Here is a 19,397-nt window from a genome sequence, read left to right as displayed (position 1 = left end):
TCCACCTACTGGTAGGAAAATGATTTTCTATAGCCTTGACAATGGTATAAAAAAGAAAAAACTTTGCCCACAATGTTATTCAAGTAATAGAGAGTAAAAGGGACAATTGCTTTTTTTTAAACAAGGAATCTAGTTTTAAAAGGTCCTAGTAAAGAGTTGAAAGAGTGACATTCCATTTTTTTTTAAATTCACAGGCTGTATTGAGGCTTGACTAACTTTAAAGCCTAATCTTTTTTTAAATAAATAGCATTGAAGACTGAAAAAAAATTAAATTGTTCTTTTATACGATCTATTCTATTTAGTGTTTGTACTCTTCTTTGCATGAAAAAATGTTTCTTTTCATCATTTTGCCAAGAGCAACATTTTACTAGACATAGATTTTTAAATGTTTTTAAATACATGTATGAACACAAGGGGCATTTTAATCAACAACACAAAGCAAACAGAATAAATCTTTTATTATTTGCTCAAAATAAAACTTATTTTTGCTTATATTCATAGAAACATAAGTGTCATGGCTTAAGACTATCCAAGAGAAAATATCATCTCTGTTCAAGCCATATAAGCACAAAAAGCCAGGAAGATTGGCTCCATGATGGGCAAATTCACCTCAGGAAAAGATTCTTTTGTCTGGTTTGTAGAAGAAATTCAGCAAAACACTAAAACCAAACCTTAACCATTTTCTGAGGATTCCCAAGCTGGTAAAGTGATGGATCTCAGAAAACTAAGGTTTGATATATACATCACAGACCTAATTGTCCTAAATAAAACATGGGATCTAGGCCAATTGACCTACATGACATCGCAAAGCCTGTAAAAAGACCTGGCCCTTCTACCTGGTCCCACAGGATGGAAGAAGACCAGCGTCTCTAAATACACTCTTAAGTTGGAAGAGTGGAAGAAGGCTTCACCACAAATTGCCTAAAGAAATCCTTGAATGCCCTTTAAATATCATAAAAACACTCTCCCCAACAATCATTAGGAAAATATACCTATACATGTGGTAAGTATACATGTGCCCTTTTTTTTTTTTTAATGACCTCTTTTGGGGTCCTCCTTTGGCTAACCATCATTCAACCAGGATGGGAAGAATATTTTTCTTTAATATGATGGAAGTCATTCAGAATTTCAGGGGGAGAAAACAGCAGCATGTGGAAAATGCTTAAAAGTTTATGGGAAAGGATCTTTTCAAAGCACCTTTAGACACCAGTGTTTGTTGAGCCTTTTGAAGTGCTGCGGCCTTTCTGAGGGTAAATAATCATACAAAGCAGTTTAGACACAGGAAGATTCATAGCACAAACCAGAGCATTTACTCCCAATATAGCATACGTATGTTTCTGCAAGAGTGCAGACCATGTGGAATATAAGCCTATCAACAGTTTAGTAGTGTTCTACTGAGTATGTGTTTCCTGACCGGTGAAATAGTTAAAAGGCAGGTACAATTGTAAATGCTCTTTCGTCACTAAATATTTAACACAAAAAGTGCCGAAGCAGCTTAGTTCAGAAAGAAGCCCTTATACACCAGAGTGCAAGTAACATTTCAACCCTAATTTCTGCAAATAAGCTGAACACTTGTTCTACTGTATTTTTAAACATTATTTATCTTTGAATATTGAGAAATAATTTAGTTACAAGAAGAATAAAAACTCCATGAAGCTTGGAATCACATATAGTAAGTCTGTTGAATCTACTCTAAGCGAGTTTACCGTCAAGAAGAATCTTTTAAAATATTTCTAAAGTATTCAGTTACTTCCAGTAATAAAACAAGCCATGAATGCTTCCATTGGAAATTAAATCTTCCTCTTTTTTGTGCAGCATGACTGAACTAATAAACCTCCAGACACCTAAACTAGTGTGAATTAGGGAAATCAGAAGCACGTGGAAGCAATAGCATTACTTGTTTTTTCCATTGTATTGTATTTCAGTTCTTTCCTTGCTTTTTCATTAACTAGTGGAAAAATGACATAACATGGTGATGACAATTCCACTTCACACATGCATTGATTACAATGTAGTTGAATAATCTGTTCTTTTTCAGACTATAAGCACAAAATTGCTTTTATTAAATCAAATCTGTAGTAAATCACAGTATGAAAGATATTATGAAGTACTTCCATTATTTTCTAATATGCTAATAGTAAGTTTCAAAAAAACTAATTTTAGATATTTTTAATTGCAGATATTTTGTCAGTCTGAAGAAAAAACAAGGGAGCTGTACTGTCAGTCTTCCAGTAGATAACAGGATGTTACATTCCTTCATGTCCATAAAAGAGCAAATAATAAATACTATTCATCAACATAATGGAAATTCTCTATCAATAGACATTGACTGCTCCATTTGTTATCCCATGCTATGCCTATTCCATAAACCATCCTGAGATCATGCCCCCATGTAGCATTGTGTGCAAAGAGAAACATTTAATAGTGGCCATGATCTTTACTGTATCTGCCTAACCTAGGCTTTTTAAATAGTCATGTCACCTCTGCATTCACACCAACTAGCAATCCAACATTTTTAGAAGCACGGCTTTCTGCAGAAAATGATATTTAATGAAACTGTGGTCCGTCCAAATGAGTGGGAAAATGGAATTCTGTCCTGCAGGCAAAGGCACCTGAACGCTGCTGTAGGACATGGGTGTAAGGGTTCAGAAAGGCTGCCCCAGCCTCACTTGCTGTGTCAGTGCAGACACAGAGCAACAGCCAATCTGTTTGTAAAGATCATGGCAAACACCTCATAATCTGCAATGAGCCAGAGGCTGGAGAAAGGTCTATCAGGTATGATCTTTGACTAATTGGCACACAATTTTAAACCTTTAGAATTAATATTTGAAATGGGGGGAAATGGTTTCTTCACCATTTGTGCTTTGGAGTTTTTATTCCAAGCATCCAGTTGTCAAATCAAACACCAGCACCAAGTCTGGAATTCCATTTTGCCTCAAATTCAGTTTTCAGATTTTTTTCCCTTTACTTCTGACTGAAGAAATACCCATCAATGCCAATTAAAAGTGATCATGCAGCAGTGAAAATGTATCAAGATTTGCAGTAAAACTGTATGAATTATTCTATCCACCAGATGGCATATACCTCACATTTTACTTCAAATATAGTACAACTTCAATGACAGGTGCAAAGATCAGTTTTTTCCTACTTCTTTTTCTTCTAATGTACAAATTTCAATTATATTTTAGTATTTACACAGTTTCAACAAATGAAAATACACGTTCTGTAACCATGGTATGGAAAAGTGAGATAATTTCCACACTTAAAACACACACAGTCCATCTACAAGCTGTATTGAAACCTTAGCCTTTGCTCTCCTAGCAAGGAGATGCTAACACAGTTCTGTTAGGAAAGTTACACCTGTAAAACTATCCTCGCAGAGATCTGGGTCAGCATAAATATAGTATAAGGATTCTTATCTAATGAAGTCTTATTGTCAAAAGGACTGCAGAAAGACAAATATTTTATCATCATGGGTATCATACCACATACTCACAGTTACTCGTGATTATATGTGTATGTACATACATCCAAACCAGGTCTAAGAAGAAATCAGCGATGACAGTGATGCAGCAGCCCTGTCTATACTTTCAAAGAGTGTCTCAGTGGAACTTAAGCCCAAATTTTCAAATTGGACTCTTAAAAATCAAACCTGTAAATCCCTAAGACTTCTAACTGTTGCTGGTCTGATTATGAGGAACACAGGGCATTCAGCATCTTGAAAATCACGGTAGTTTTATCCAGTAGACTAATTAGGAAATTTGTATGTCTCATTTAAACCCACGATTTTGGATGCAATTTTTCTGAATAGCACCAAAGTGTGAATTCTAACTTCAGAAAAATACAATGAGAACTACGGTATAAACAAAGCTTTCTCAGATCATCTCACTCTTGTTTTGACTCAACTCTGACAAATAGTTCAAACTTTCATGCTTTCATTAGCTGATGTCAGTCAGACCAATTGTATCTACCCATCATATTAGGCTAAGTTAAAAGCACTATGTTGGACAACATGACAACAGCTGGCTGGAGAGGAGCAACTTGCAACAATTAGCAAAATGCAAATAGCCTTTGAACCAGGGATGTACAAAGTCTAACAGTCCTAGAGCCATTTGATCCAAGCAAATGCTATGACCAAACATGATTTAGGCAGGACACACAAAATATAATTTCTTTTATGCCCTTCATTCTTACCTAAGTTGTATGTCAATAAATGCAGAGGATCAACTACTGGACCACATGTTAATGGATATGCTAATAAGGAGATCCTCTAACTACTGATCATATAGAAGAGAAAATTGGATAAAGTATGTTAATAAGTACTTCTCTCCTGTGCTAGAGAAAAAAAACTGGTACCACTGACTTGCTGATAGTGCTTGCTTGCATAAAGAAGTTAAAAATTAGAAAAGTGAATTAAAAATTAGAAAAATTAAAACTGCAGAATGCTCAGTGGCAGCAACACTGCTGTCTTTCAAAACCAGTGTGGTTTCGAATTTCCAGTTAATATTTTGTCAATGCTTAATCAATTTCATGAATGTTTCTTAATGAAAAAAAAATCACAATGAGGCAAATATCTAGAAGAAAATATAGTATGGTTTTCCACATTACAAAATAATGAATAATCTGTTCTAGAAAAACATGCCCCAAACACTTTGTTATCATACAATTGTAATCTTGACAACTTATTAAGAAGTTTTTCCCGCAGTCTTAATGGGTCTTGAAGACTTTAACATCTTAACATCTTGGCCTAACAACATGGCAAGGTTTTTATAAAAAAATATCTGTAAACCTTGAAACTTGTTTTACAGTCCTGCAGACATGCTGTGCTATCGAGCCCCTGCTCACCTAGCAGGGGCTAGGTGGGACTCCCTCCCAAGCAGCTGGAACTGACACAGGCACAAAGAGAAGCTCTATGATGTGATTCAGGACAAGCCAAAGAGATAAGGGATGCTAATAGGCTGCTCTCCAAACATGAAAACAAGTTATCATCTACACTGTATTTATGGGGCCCAACATAGCATTTATCAACAGAACATAAAGCAAATAATGTCATCTCAGTCAAAAACTTCAAAATTTGATCCAACAAATCATGGACTCAGTCATGGGTTTCCAAGCTGTGGTGCACATACTATTAATGACACACAAATGTCAGCTAAGCAACCAAAAACCTCTTCTTGTATGTGCACAAGTACTGCTGGTACCATGGGAATGGTAATATAGGAGCAAGGAATGGTGGAAGCTCTGCTTCTTGTCTCTGGGAGAAAGGTGGATGTCTGCAAATCTCTGGAAAGCACAGAGACTCAAACTAGCAGCAGCAGTGTTAAATATTTTGATATGCCTCATCTTCGTCTTCTAAGAAACTTTGTTATTCTAAGCTTTCCAAAATTATGTGTCATTCTATTTCATTATTTAATTTCCTTTGTTGACCAGGTAAGAATTTAAAACCAATTTTTATCAAACTTGAGACTCTAACTCTTCTTGAAGATCTGTTTTTTTTAAACTAACAATCGTTTTTTAAAAAGCAGATCAGTTTACCAAATATTCTCCATAGCAGAAATGCTGTTGAGAAAAAAACCCGATAAAATAACATCTAATTAAAAACCCAAGAAGGTAGTAAAATTGCCCAACTACTGAGCCTTGCCACACATGCTTGGCCTTGTCACATCAAGCCTTGCCAAAGTGTCTCAATTCACAATGATTTAAAAATCAAATGATGACTGGTAATCTCTCAAAAAATTCTATTCATTTTCTTTGTATTTCTACTTGAAAGTACAAACTCTGTACATAACTATCATGACAGCACTAGCACTGGTTTACATATGTCTTAGTGCCACAGAAAACCAGCAAATCTCTTAGTTCTGGTTAGGTTTTTGCTCTCTACATTTTTCACGTCCCAAAACTGAAAGGACGCTTTGTCAACTATCTTTTATTTTCCTTCCAAGTTTTTCATAGAACACTGGCTCCTTTTCATTAGTTCTTTCAGTTAACTACCTTTCATATCCCATTAGCAAGTTCGCCCACTACTGTTAAATCAATTTCCATGTCCTTTACATAATGAAAAAAGGGGTTTTAAAGTTTTTATTCTCTTAGATCCAGTGAGTCACAACCACATGGGTATGTCCTGTGAATCTGCTTTCATCTTGGCTGTTGTTTTCCTTGCGTTTTTTTGCAGACTGATGGAATTTAAATTCAACAAGGATTAGAGGAATCTGGTCATCAATGCCTAATATAAATATTAATTAGCAAATACTTATTATTTCCTGATGAGTACAGTAGAAAAAAAAACCTTATAAATGTACTATGCTCTATCATAGTTTGATTTCACTTTGGCCAAAAATACCAGCTCTTTAGGAAAGGAAATTACAATCTTAAAGTGTAATAGTATAACCATTTGCATATCAATCACCCAAGGTAATGTTTGAATGCTGTTTACTAAACCTCACATGAAAAAAAATTCCTAAAACGAATATGGAAAAAAAGAGGACAAAATAAAATTTTGAGCTGAAATATAATAGCTAAAAATGGGACAGTTGCCACATGGAATTTGAGCTCCACAAAGCTGGACTTACATAAGTAGGAATGCCCATTAAGACCACACAAATTCATGACGAAAGAATTTCAGCCTTAAGTACTAGACTTGGCTGAACTTAGATTGTGAATATTACAAAAAAGTACTATCTAATAGTAGAGAACTAAAGAAAAATATATTGCAAAATTCTTTCCCTCTATAAAGAAAATGAAGAATAAAGGAGACACCACAAAATCACCAGTGTAGGGAATAGTAAGCATGTAGAACGTAAGTTCAAGAATGGCATTAGAAGACAAGATCAGAAAACTATTTGATAGGCTTGATGTAAAAACAGTAAAGCTAATTATTAGGAGGAGTTATAAATAACTAGAACTTTCAAGGGAGAGCGGAAAATGCATCCCCCTTCCTATCACTGAATTTAATGAGAATTCCCATGGAGACTTCCAAGGTCAGGAAGCCTTGAAAGAGAGAGCAGATCTTGGAGTCAGCCACCAAAAGCAACCTGGGGAGAAGGAGCCTGGAAAAGCCATAGAGAAATGAAGAGAATGCAAACTGCAGTGGTGAAACTTTTTCAAATGGCAATAGCTGGACTATATCCTGAGGATGTTAACTGATACTGTTAAGGCTGGCATGTGTAGAAGATTGCAGAGCCATGAAAATGGGAATGGAATAAGGCCTACAAATGGGTAAATAAAATAGTCAATTGAGGTACCTTGTCCAAGGGAGCAAATGCATGCTCTGAGGTTCTGGAGCTGGGACCTTCACTACAGACCCAGCTCCTCCTCTGCTGCTCACTGGTAAGAAATTCAGTGACCTAACAGTAAAGAATATTTAAAGCCATCAATCCAGGGGACTGACCATGGGAGAAGACATGCTACCAACTGTCTCTGTGTGCTTTTCTATCGTGCCAGAGGGTGCAGGCTAAATAAAATCTGACCACTCAGCTTTCCGGGGAGGACTAAAACAGCACAAGGGACAGGTGCGGCTGGATGCCACAGAACAGCCTGCTACTCCAGAACCAAAAAAACTGGGGCAACAGGTGATCCTTCCACAATCTTACACAGAAATTACTTCAAATCTGAAGATAGGGAGCAATATTTTCATTATTATCTATATAAACACCTTTGGGGTTAGCAACTAAGTCATTCAAAGGTCCTGAAGAAAGACATCTGAAGCAAGGACAAACCACAGCTGCTCTCTATGTGGATACGGAGTCAGTTCACCATGAACAAAACAAAAACAAAGTATACTGAAAAAGCCAGTTCTAACAGGGAGGTAATATACCAATTATTCCCTGTCTTCCTTGATACACCAGCCCTGCTTTATTCTGAAAACATATATCAAACTCAGTTTTAAAACTCCGAAGTTATTTGTATGATTACAAAAATGAACCTATTATCTGTCCAAAGCAGTCCAAAACCTGGGGGGTGGCAGAAAAGGACAAGTATGATGTAATGGTCAGGTAATTATGTAGATCATATACCAGATAAATCAAAATATCCTCATGCAAACACAAAAACTTGGAACTGCTTGAAAAATTCCATCACGCACACCCAAATTCCCCACACAAAGCTTTACCCTCATGTTTCCGATGCTGGATTAATTCTTCTATATCAAGTGAGTTCCTGGTGTAGCAAAAGCCCTGTAGTATATGAAACATTTAGGTATAGCAAAGAGTACTTCATCTCTTTAATTTCAGCATAACTTCATACTTGTAATGGTGTCCAACATATTTGCTGTACTCTTCCATAATTTTATAAAGTTAATTTAATTCTGAAAGAAACCACTGATGCATTTATCTCCTCAGCAGCTGAACCACTAGGAGAAAAAACAGGAAACAGCCGGTCAAAACCAACATGTGATGAGAAATTTATTCAAAACTAGAAAAAATATGACTCAAAAGTGACCATCAAATACAAAGGCTGGATTTGCAGTTTTTACAAACCAACTGCAAAGAAACACTGTGCAAGCTACAATACATATGTAATGATTCACAAATGCCCGCTAAAGATGAAAGAACTTTGTTGCTCAAATGCATTCAAACTATAATAAATGTCTGGATGGACATTTATTAACAAATAACAGTCTGTTGGTTAAGAAAAACAATTAAAAAAAAGGAAACAAAACCCCTCTATTTCTGGACTTACAGAATATAAGAAAATTAATACACTGCTGTTAAATATGGTTCATGTTATACTTCATGCTTATAGATAACCTCTATCTTTTCTGCAGCCCCAACCCTGTTGAGTGACTTGGTGTGAATAGACTATTTCATGGTCTATTCCTTCATGCTGACAGCAAATCACTACATCTCAATGAAATGTTCACATAGCAAAAGGTTTTGCACTCTTGTAGTTCCCCCTGACTGTATTTGAAGTAAGGTAAGTTTCAAAAGGACACAGAGGTAACCCAGAACACAAGTTACTTTCCTAAAAGAGAAATATTCTGAATGCTCATGAAATAACATGTTTTCCCTTAAAAATACATACATTGACATACACAAGCCACCAGTGCAATCCCAAGATTGCAAACAATAAACAGGAAGTCCAATGTTACAGCTCCCATGACAACAGCAATGTGCTTATATAAAGTAGAAAAATCTCACATATGCAAGGGTCAGAATTACAATGGCTTCAAGCATGCTGCAGGATGCTCTAAGTCTGCAAAGTTACTCAAGATAAACTCCTAATTTAAAACAGGAGATTGAGAACAGCTTGCTCTCTGGAGTATTTTTCTTGATCTAACACAAAATCACATTTAGAGCAATTCTCCAGGCCTCGGATACATTCTTACATTTTTGCTGAAACACAAACCTTTCAGAATTATCATTCAGACTATTATTCAGCCTAGAAGTAGTTAATAGTTGATTGGTTATATACATTTTTATTAAAAACTTGGGTTTTTCTTTGCTCTTATGCTCATAACTCTAAAATTCCCTAATATTAATAACTAGTAGGTAAATTTGGAGGTGAGTTTCCACCCCTCCCCTTCACTGGAAACTTACAGGATATGTCTCTTCTGCAGACTACAGTGCAGCACACAGCTACTGAGCTTGCTGAGGATAAAAGGAAATTTAGCCACAGCATATGGAGAGTATTTGGGAGACGTTTATCTTCTCCAAACTCTGAGTGAGCTCACTAACAACTAACTGCCTCTAAGTCTAGAGAACAGATGAGATCATCACTTGTTTGTAAAACAGCTAGGACACAGATTCGAGTCCAGAAGCAGGGCTTCCAAGCAGTGTGATAACATGAACAATAAAAAACAGCATAAGCAACTGATGGGGACTGAGGAAAGTTTTATTTATTAAGTTAATGATCCCACCTGAGTTTTATTACAATGCATTACACATATTTATATAGGGAATATTTTTAGTTTAAAACTATAGTTTTTAAAGCGCTTAATCTAAGCTTGTCTGTCATCTTGGCACATGCCTGTCTCTTAAAACATTTGACATAAACATTTGACATAAAACTATGGTTCACATGAACCCAATAGCTTCATTCTGCACATGCTTCTTTTTCTCCAAGTAACATTATCCCAATAGGAGATTTTAAACAGATTACAGTATGACCAGGATTTCACCCATTCTCTAATACTTGAAGGGAATTCCTAAACACTCTAAGAACAATGATTGCTGTAACATGAAACTAGAGCAGCTAATAATGCATCCTTTGTTTTGTCCACTATTTACTAATGAAGGTCTGTATCCATTCTGATTGCTCCAAAACAATATTTACAGTGTTGAGAGACTAGCATGAAAATAACCAGTACATAACAATCACTTTTAATCACCTTAAAAGAAGATTACATTATTTTACTGTGGATTCAAAGTCCAAATGGTAGCAACATTCAACAGGCATTAGAGTTACTGGAAAAGCTAAGAGTTCAATAGAATATTCAGAGTCCTGCAACAAGTGCAGGTGCTGATTTCAAGACAAAAATAAACTTTTTCATTGCTTTTGCATGCTTCTGTGCTATCACAGCAACCTTCTCTGTAGGTCTCAATCTTTCAGTATTTTCTATTCCAAAAGCAAGTCTTCAATCTCAGTTCAAAAATTAATGTATCTGGTTGCAGTTGAAAATATTAAACAAACTTTTACTTTCACACAATTTGCAAGACAATAGAAGCACTGTCTGATACGTGTGTTGTACAGGGAAATAAAAGCATCTAACTGTATCATTGTCTAGTGAAATTATAAGGATAACAAAAATTAAAAAAAAAAAAGAAAAAAGTGGCTACAAATTCAGGGCTAAATGTTATTTTCCAGCACTGCCCCACTTGCAGCATTCCTGATGAAGGCTGTGTGCTGTCACACTGCCCTGAGTCACCCTGGTTCCAGGGCTGCTCTGGTGTCATTAGCTTTGACTGGTGTGGAAGCACCCTCAGAGCCCCCTGTCACTCCTCAGTCCAGCTCATACATACTTGGGCAGTGCTTAATGGCTGTAAAATGTTCAATTGTTATTTTGACTTTTAGGTCGCCACTAGTCCACATTTTCAAGAAAATTTCATGACCAGAGGGTTCATAACTGTGCATTATCCAATCACTTTTCATACACAGAAGAATCAAATAGCCTCCTGTCTCATGGAGGATGCCTTAGATATTGTGGCAAGTAAAATTCTTCAGTAGACATTTTTCCTCTAAGTTGTTCTTGAAATATCATACTGGTAAGGTATATGCCTACCAAGTACTGTCAAGGGAAGCTTATTTCATTTTAGAAAAAAAATTTTTAAAGATTCTGAAAGATTGTAGAAAAGCAAGATAAATTAAGAGGTATATGAAATCTCATAAATTCAGATTTTAATTATTCACTCACCAACAGAGTCATGTTTATATGGCACAGTTTTTATTACCTTACACCAGAGTAAACAACCCAACTTTTCAACAGCTCATACAGGTAATGGAGATAACTTAGTTCCAACTGAGAAAGAATTTAGAAAAGTGTCCAACTCTAACACTCTAATATGAACCCTTTAATATGCTGCAGGGAGACTTTCTAAACCAGACCTTCATGCTTCTTTACAGTTAATGAACAGTCACTAAAAGGAAAGTCAGAAAATGTGGAAAAACTGAAAGCATAATATAATGCTCTTGCCAAGACTCCCACACTATTGGCTCTAAATACCTAAGTGTGGTCACAGCTAAAACTTATTGTTCATAATTTGGCCCAATATTGTTAAAGGTATAAGGCAACTGTAAAATAATACAAAATATTAAGCGATTTAGCTAAAACCCTATCACATTATGGCAGTAAAATGACTTCTACAGACAGAGGGCAATTTTCTGGTTTTAAAGCTAGCCTTTAAAGCTGGAGTAACTCAACCCAAAGCAAATACAAGTATAGAGCTTCATTTTTAAAAGTTCAATTTATTTTTACAGTACTTACTGAAGGGAAAACATAATTTCATGCCTATTTGGCTGTTCTCCTGCTTCCCTGATTTTTTTCCAAATAGTCAATTTTGCTCATTAACTTTTTTCTTCAAACAAAGAAACAAGAAATACTGGGTCCAGGTAGAATAAAAACCTGTTTGTTCTTACCTACCAACAACTTTACCATAAGTAAATAAACTTTTATGTCTAAAAAGCACAATAGCATTTTAACAGGCAAAATACTCATGCAGAGTCAGATGAAAAAATTATTGTTAGAGTGGAGAAACACTCCAACCACTTGCAGATTATTTGCTTTATGTCATTATTTCCTGTAAATTCCTTTCAGCATGCTAGACTAGAAATTTTATTTCAAAATAGAAAGCGAAAAATCTCAAATCTGCCTGTAGTCCACACCAATGAATCACAAAGTAGCCTTTTTTTTTTTTTTTTTTTTTTTTTTTTTTTGTTAAATAGAAGTACAAATACAGCATAAATATTAGCCTGAAGAGCAATGTTACATTTCAGGTATGCAGGGAAAACTGTGAAGGAAGAGAGTAGAAGTCCATTTAGAGAATTCCATCTTTTAAAATATGTAGCAAGAAGTAAAAAACTGTGGGAAAAGCACATAATTCTAACAGAAAGATGGTATGACAGCAAACCCAGACCTGAAATTACTACAGAAACAATTCAAAACAACCCAGAAGTGAATGTCAATAATAATTCAATATTTTTGGCTACTTTGTGGGTTGTGAATATCACAGAGTTTGGCAGAGTAACTTCACTAATAAGACTCATGCCCAGGTGATTTCATGTGGACACTGCACAAGCCTTCTGTCTAATAAATCAGATCAGTCATGGGACTGAAACACAGCACATAAACAGGGACTCTTATGCTGCTTATCAATACTAGCACAGAAGAAAACTTTCAAGTTTTTCTTCACTTCTTAAGAATCAACATGGGCCTCTTCTCTACAAAAATTATGTTTTGAATACATTGGAACAGTCTATCTTCCAAGACACTACTAGATATAAAAGAGGGTTACACTCTTAATTCTGACAAAATATTGACAATTAAAGGTTACAATTAACTCAACACCTGAGAAAAACAACCAAAAAGTGTTCTTACACACACAGAGCACTACTAACCCTTCCTTTGTTAATAATGTGTTGGCATTTGCAGTAACAAGCTCCTGCATTTGGTCAGTGCAACTGTTGTTGAAACAGCCTAAGCAGACATTATTTCCGTGACTGATAGTGAAATACTCAATCTGTCTGTATTTTCAGAAATGTCACAAAAGCATGCACTGATTAGAATTGTTGATACAGCTCTGGAAGGGAGGAGGACAGCAGAGGGAGGGAACTGAGCCCTCTCTACAGGTTCAAAATTAAAATCAATATTTATATTAATTACAAAATATTTACTGTAGTTAAGAATCTATTAAGAATTAAAAATCAATTATAAACAACAATTAAAATACTATCTATTAAACAGAAAACAACTTGTGCCTAGCTCTATTTTAAAAAAAATATTATCCAAGATGACTATTTTAGATTCCACATTAATAAAAATTCTAGAATATAGATTTTTATAAAATTTCTACAAAAAATAAGCACTTTTTACCTCCAAACCTTTTTTCTCTCCTTAACTTTTTGTTAACAGTTACCACCAACTGATTGTAGTTCAACTTTATGGAAATAAAGAAATCTTAACATAGGACTCCTTACATTAGCCATGCATATCACAAATCCTTGCATTACATTCATTTAACACATGAGTCATAAAAACACCATGGACACTACAGGGGAAAAAATGCCAAAAGCCTGATGCTAACAAATGCTGAACTACTATACCAAATCATAACATGAATTACAAAAAATTCCCACAAGATAAATCTATTATAGAATCACTATTCTCCATGGGAACAGATGTGGGACAATTAATATTTTCTTTAATTGTTGCCTAATTACTAGTTGGTATTTTAGTAGTGCCTTAGCAACTATGAAGAATGCCGTGTATATTAGAGTGCTAACTTCTATCTGAGCAGAGTTGAGCAAGGCAGCAGAGTTCTTGCTTCTTAAAGCTCAAACTGCTGGCACCAGGAATGTAATGACACAGCAAAGATAGTACTGACGCCTACAAAATAAGCTTAACGAAAGAATTTAGCTATTATGCTCTGCAACTATGTTGTTGCAGCTGTCATCTGCAGATCTTGAGGTCACTTACATAGCTCAAGAGTATCACTCTGTGAAAGTCTAGTGAGCTGCCCAGATTTCTTATCTTAGTCAGTGGTGGACAGGTTTACTTTTGTCACATTACTTTACCACCACGGCAAAACCACCATCATATCAGCAAAAAACAAAGTGTATTTCAGCTGTGAGCCTTACATCTCACAGATCCCAGAAACTCTGACTCTGGGAATGAGTCAGATTGCTAACATGGTGCAGCTGAGCTGAACCCAAGCAGTGGATACCTGTCCAAGCAAAGCCAACAGCAGAGCCTGCACTCTCATGATCTGTTTTATGGCAAACTCTTCGCACTTGTGACTCCCTTAATATGTACTGATGTGAGGGGCTTGCACTGTTCCAACACAGACAAGCAGATGTCTCCTGAACAGATACAACAGCCATGTTACACACACCCATCTGATAAGGGTAAATGCTGCACTGTATTTAGCTACAAAAACTAAGTGTAAAATTAGAAAAAATATTCAAGATAAAGATCTTCTCTCTTCATACAACACATCCATTAAATCCAGAGGAGTCTAAATCTGCATATGAAATACCTATAAACAGTAATAATATGCTACATGAAGAAAAATGTAACATCTTGTGTTTTCTATATAGTGCAAATCCTTAGTACCACCTCCCTATGTAAAGGAAGAAAAAAGAAAAACTCACTTAAACAAATGACAGTTCAGTGCCTTTCCTTTATTAAAGCTAGAATTTTTATGTAAGGGATATGCACAAATAAGACCCACATTTTCCTACTTTAAAACATAAAGGTCTCTATTGTTCCATGTTACACCAGTACTGCTATGAAAACTTAATTTCTCCAACTTTTTTTTTCCTCTTGAAGAACAGAACTACTGTTCACTTAGCTGTTCCAAACAGAATGCATGCTCAAAGGGTGAGATAAGGGGAAAGGAAGAACAAATTACCACATTCATTTACTACTTTTTCCTTCTTCCTTTGATTATTTCCATGAAAGATTCCTACAAATGCCCATAATTCATTAAATTATTTTAACCCAGTGCATATGCTCAATAGGTCCATATATTTGTCACATCCATTAAGTTAATTTCTATGTTTATGTAAATCCATCTATAATGCTAAAAATATAAGCCATAAACACATACAAATATTACTGCAGAAACAATATTCAACACTAAAATAACAAGAAAACAATGATAAGAGAACTTGATGCATGTTGTACATAAGGAGATTATACCAGAGGTTGATAAGAAGAAAAACAGATTTAGTGTCCATTTGGATAAAGAAAGACTTAGAAACATGTGGTTTTAAGCTTTTTCTGACCATGTGTTATGGTCAGAAAACTGAGGAAAACATTCTGTGCATTGTAGTTCTGCAAAGTGCTTTACAGTGCCTCTTTATCTTTTGCTGACTTGTAGACAGAATGTTTTCTACTTAAGTAATTATTCAGTGAATACTTATTGCTTTTGTTTCTGAGTTCATATATATAGACTACAAAAAATCTTCAAATTAAAGCTCTCCCACCCCAAAATACTGTACTTTCAGTATTATACAGTGGTAGTGGAAAGTGGTTAAACAGGCAAGCATGATAAAAGTTAAGGAACTCATGTCCAATTGGAAATGACCAATGAAGAAATATAAACACATCCTTCAGCTATCTCAGCTACAAAACACTTTCCCATCTCTCCCCCGTAAAACTTAAAATGATGCTTACAATGACACTTAAATGTACCACACATACACCATGTTAAGTAAACCCACAGTATTATATTCACCCCTTTGTGGGACAATGATCACACACTCTTCCACTGCATCTGCTGTCCCAGCAAGTTTGTACTTCCACTGACCAGTGAATTTCACAATAATCAACAGTACCACAAAGCTCTGCAACCTGGTAAAAAACCTGACAAACATAAGTTTATAGAACTCTTCAATTAACTATTTAAATGGAAAAATACTAATTTCTAGAAGGACATGAGGATATTACAGGAGAGCACAACTGTCATGGAGACATAGAATCCTCTCTTCCCTTACCACTGACAAAATTTCATATTTGTTTGATCAATGTTACAGTAGGATTCTGTGATCTTACATGAATGTAAATGATAGATGATTCTACGACTCCACATATGTAAGTTTTCCTCCATTTCAGTCCTACTGAAAGTTATTGAAGACTCTGACCCATAAGTGCTAGAAATTTCCTTGAGAAGAAGAAATTTCAATTTATTCAGGACCAATTTATAAGCATAGCTTATATGACAACACACTCCTTTACCGTGATTATTTTCCCCTCCCTTGAGCTTATTCATACATTTTAACATAGAAAAATTACAGCTCCTTTCTTTGCTAAGCTCAGTAATCAGTTGTCAAAATCTTTTATAGATTACATTAACAACTATTTAATTTCTACCAGCACAGAAAATATTTTACTATTTAAAATAATATATTAAGAATGTGCTATGTAATTTATGTAATAATAATTTATGCATTCATTATTTCATTCTAAACTTAGAATTTCTTGCATTATGTAACTTAAGAGAACACAAACCAGGGCAGTATCAGCATATTAATGTATATTATTCAAGTATTACTTGTTTTGTTATTGTAAAATAGGTGTAACAGAAATAGAAATACCTTAACTTGGGGAAATACTATGCTTTCTTTTCCTGAGCAACAATTTTTTTACTGTAATCTAATACTCTCATATATAATGCTATTATTACATTTATGGAACAACTATATCTTTAATATATCCATCAAATATTACATATAAGTATATGCCTATTATATATGTGTAATACATATGCTATATATATTAAAATGTGTAGAGCTATATATATAATTAATAATATATAATTATAACCCTATCATATATATGAAAAAATATAAATGTATGTTACATACCTTTTCTGTTTAAAATATAAATATCTATAAAATGCATATATCTTCTTATTCTGTATATAGCTGTGTTATATTCTTAAATGCAAAGAATGTTTATCAAGAAATAAATGTATACAGAAATCTAGGTACAAATATTTACCTATACACATTTTATACTGATATATATACATATATATGTATAGATTTTATACACTTATAGACATATTTACCACATGTCTATTTTAAACCAAAAGAATTTTAGAGGACAACAATACATTTTTCTGAAAAGCAGTGTTCAGCATAAGGTTGTTCAATGTGGATAAGTCAAATATCCCATTCAGTGGTACTAAGTATTTACTAGTTGAAGGTACTTTTTTAATGGGAAGGTCATCACGCTATCAAAACAAACAAGGAAACAAAAAAACCCCAAAACTCAAAAAACACTATGAAAAGCTTACCTCATACCATAAAGACTTCTCAGGATAGGAATTAAATTTCCATTTTATTAGGGACTGAATTATAGTTAGCTGTTCTGTTGTAATCCTAGAAAGTTTCATGCCACTGTTGTTTCTCCTTTGCTCAACGTAATTCCAAGCAACAGTTCCTATGTGGCCCAATGGTAAAGTCCTAAAAATTGCTCTTGTTCCAGTATAAACTGATTTTTTAACCTCTTTATCGTTTTTACAGAAACGTCTTATTAATAATGTAGAACGTTCCTTTTTGTTTCTAAAAAAATCCTCTTCCAGCTCTTCTTCACAGTTATCATTGCAGTCCTCAAAATGGCTCAGAAAGGGCTTTGAGGGCATTCTTCCAGTAAAGTTATTTCCACAGAAGTTGTGTCCTGAGCACGCCACTTTAACCTTTTGTGGTGCTCTTTCCAGACATAAGTACTTATCCCTTAAAGCATCTTCATACAACTGCTGTCCATTTTTATTCTCACAATTATGTGTCAGCTGCATTATGCTGCAAGTGCAGGCTGGGGAACCAGTGGTGTTACCATCACCATCACTCATGGGCTGTAAGCAGTCATCCAAAATGAAGCTGTTGTGTAAACCACACAAAGCCTTTGATATATTCCTTTCACTAGCACAATGTAAGTGAAAAAAGGCCACTTTATCAGGATCACTGCTGTCATTCTTATTTACTGCTGTCTGGCTTCTTAATGAAGGTCCATTCATTTTCAGCTGAATTTCAGCAAGCATGGCTCTTTCCAGCGAAACAGGAATTCCAGTTTCCAGGCATGCCTCTTCCCCTGCTAAAGGAGCACACGATTGATACAACTGGCTGCAGGAGATACTGCTTTTGTAGTTTTTCTGTACAATGTTACAGTTAATGTTAAGAAATTCCACTGAATCAGAGATGGAGCTGTTCCTCTCCCAGAAATTTTCATTACTCTTGTCGTTAGCCAGTTGTTCTTTGGCCAGAGGGAATATTTTGGGCACTGAGCCCTGAAGACTTTCTTCTTCAAGTCTGTGTAAGTAAGACAGATTGTGTGTGGTTTGCCTTCCCGAACTGGCTGTATGTCTTCTTATAACACTGGTGTCCAAAGCATTTTCAGTATTTTCATCTCCAGCTGACTGGGCAGCTATCACTTTACCCTGTACCACAGAGAGGAGAACAGACGCTGTCATCTCCTCAGAGGTCATCTTGACACAGTCTCTCGTTGCTGGATGTGTGCTGGGGGTGGGGGGAGGACCTTCTCCACCACTCCTCATACCATGATTTCAGTGTAATGAAAGATTCAGTGCTAAAGAATCAGGGAACACATGGTAAAATATATATTGACTGTTTGTTCTTTTTGCACCGATGTTTACAAAAAAGTAATTTTTTTTACTCTTGGGCTGCTAGGCTTTCCCAAACTTGGATTACTGGCATGAGACACTAACATTTTTAAACCAGTTCCTTATTATTATCTCCACAATTAATTCTTCCATCATAGAGAGCCCACATGTTGTTGCCTCAGATTGTAGATGACCAAACACAAACTCCATGTCACAGACGCATCTCCCCACAGGGCATTCCAAAAGTTGGTTTTCTGTAAAGAAAAGACATATATAGATATATTGAACAGCATCCATGGCACAAAATCCACCATCACAAATAAAAACACAACAACACAAGTTGAGACCTAGAGAATACCAAAATTCACATTTAAATCTGTCTTAAAATTTCACAGAAGAATTTTGGAACATCACTGTCATGTTTTACATATTTAAATAGCTTTCTCCACTTCACTACGGAAAGCTATATGACTGCAGAAAACTAATTATTCTGAAACTGTAACATTGAAATTGAACACATAAATAAAAAGGGAAAAAAGAAAATGTATTTTTCATATTTTTTCTGACTCATAGGCAGGATAAAACATTTTGAAGAACACATTCACTTTTAAATCTACACTGTCT

The 19,397-nt window shown here is 35.2% G+C and overlaps 1 protein-coding gene across 1 annotated transcript in view; it reads right to left on the bottom strand.

Annotated features, from left to right (window-relative positions):
- Positions 1-18,653, bottom strand: part of PLCE1 (phospholipase C epsilon 1) — a 112,050-nt gene extending 93,397 nt beyond the window's left edge. Inside the window, exon 1 of the mRNA XM_053949688.1 lies at positions 17,451-18,653. Coding sequence (XP_053805663.1) covers positions 17,451-18,638 — 1,188 coding nt within the window. The 5' untranslated portion in view covers positions 18,639-18,653. The remainder of the gene's footprint in view (positions 1-17,450) is intronic.
- Positions 18,654-19,397: the final 744 nt, after the last annotated feature.

This window comes from Vidua chalybeata, chromosome 8 (genome assembly GCF_026979565.1).
Source record: "Vidua chalybeata isolate OUT-0048 chromosome 8, bVidCha1 merged haplotype, whole genome shotgun sequence".
Classification (NCBI taxonomy): domain Eukaryota; kingdom Metazoa; phylum Chordata; class Aves; order Passeriformes; family Viduidae; genus Vidua; species Vidua chalybeata.
This window is presented reverse-complemented; position numbering and strand designations above follow the sequence as displayed.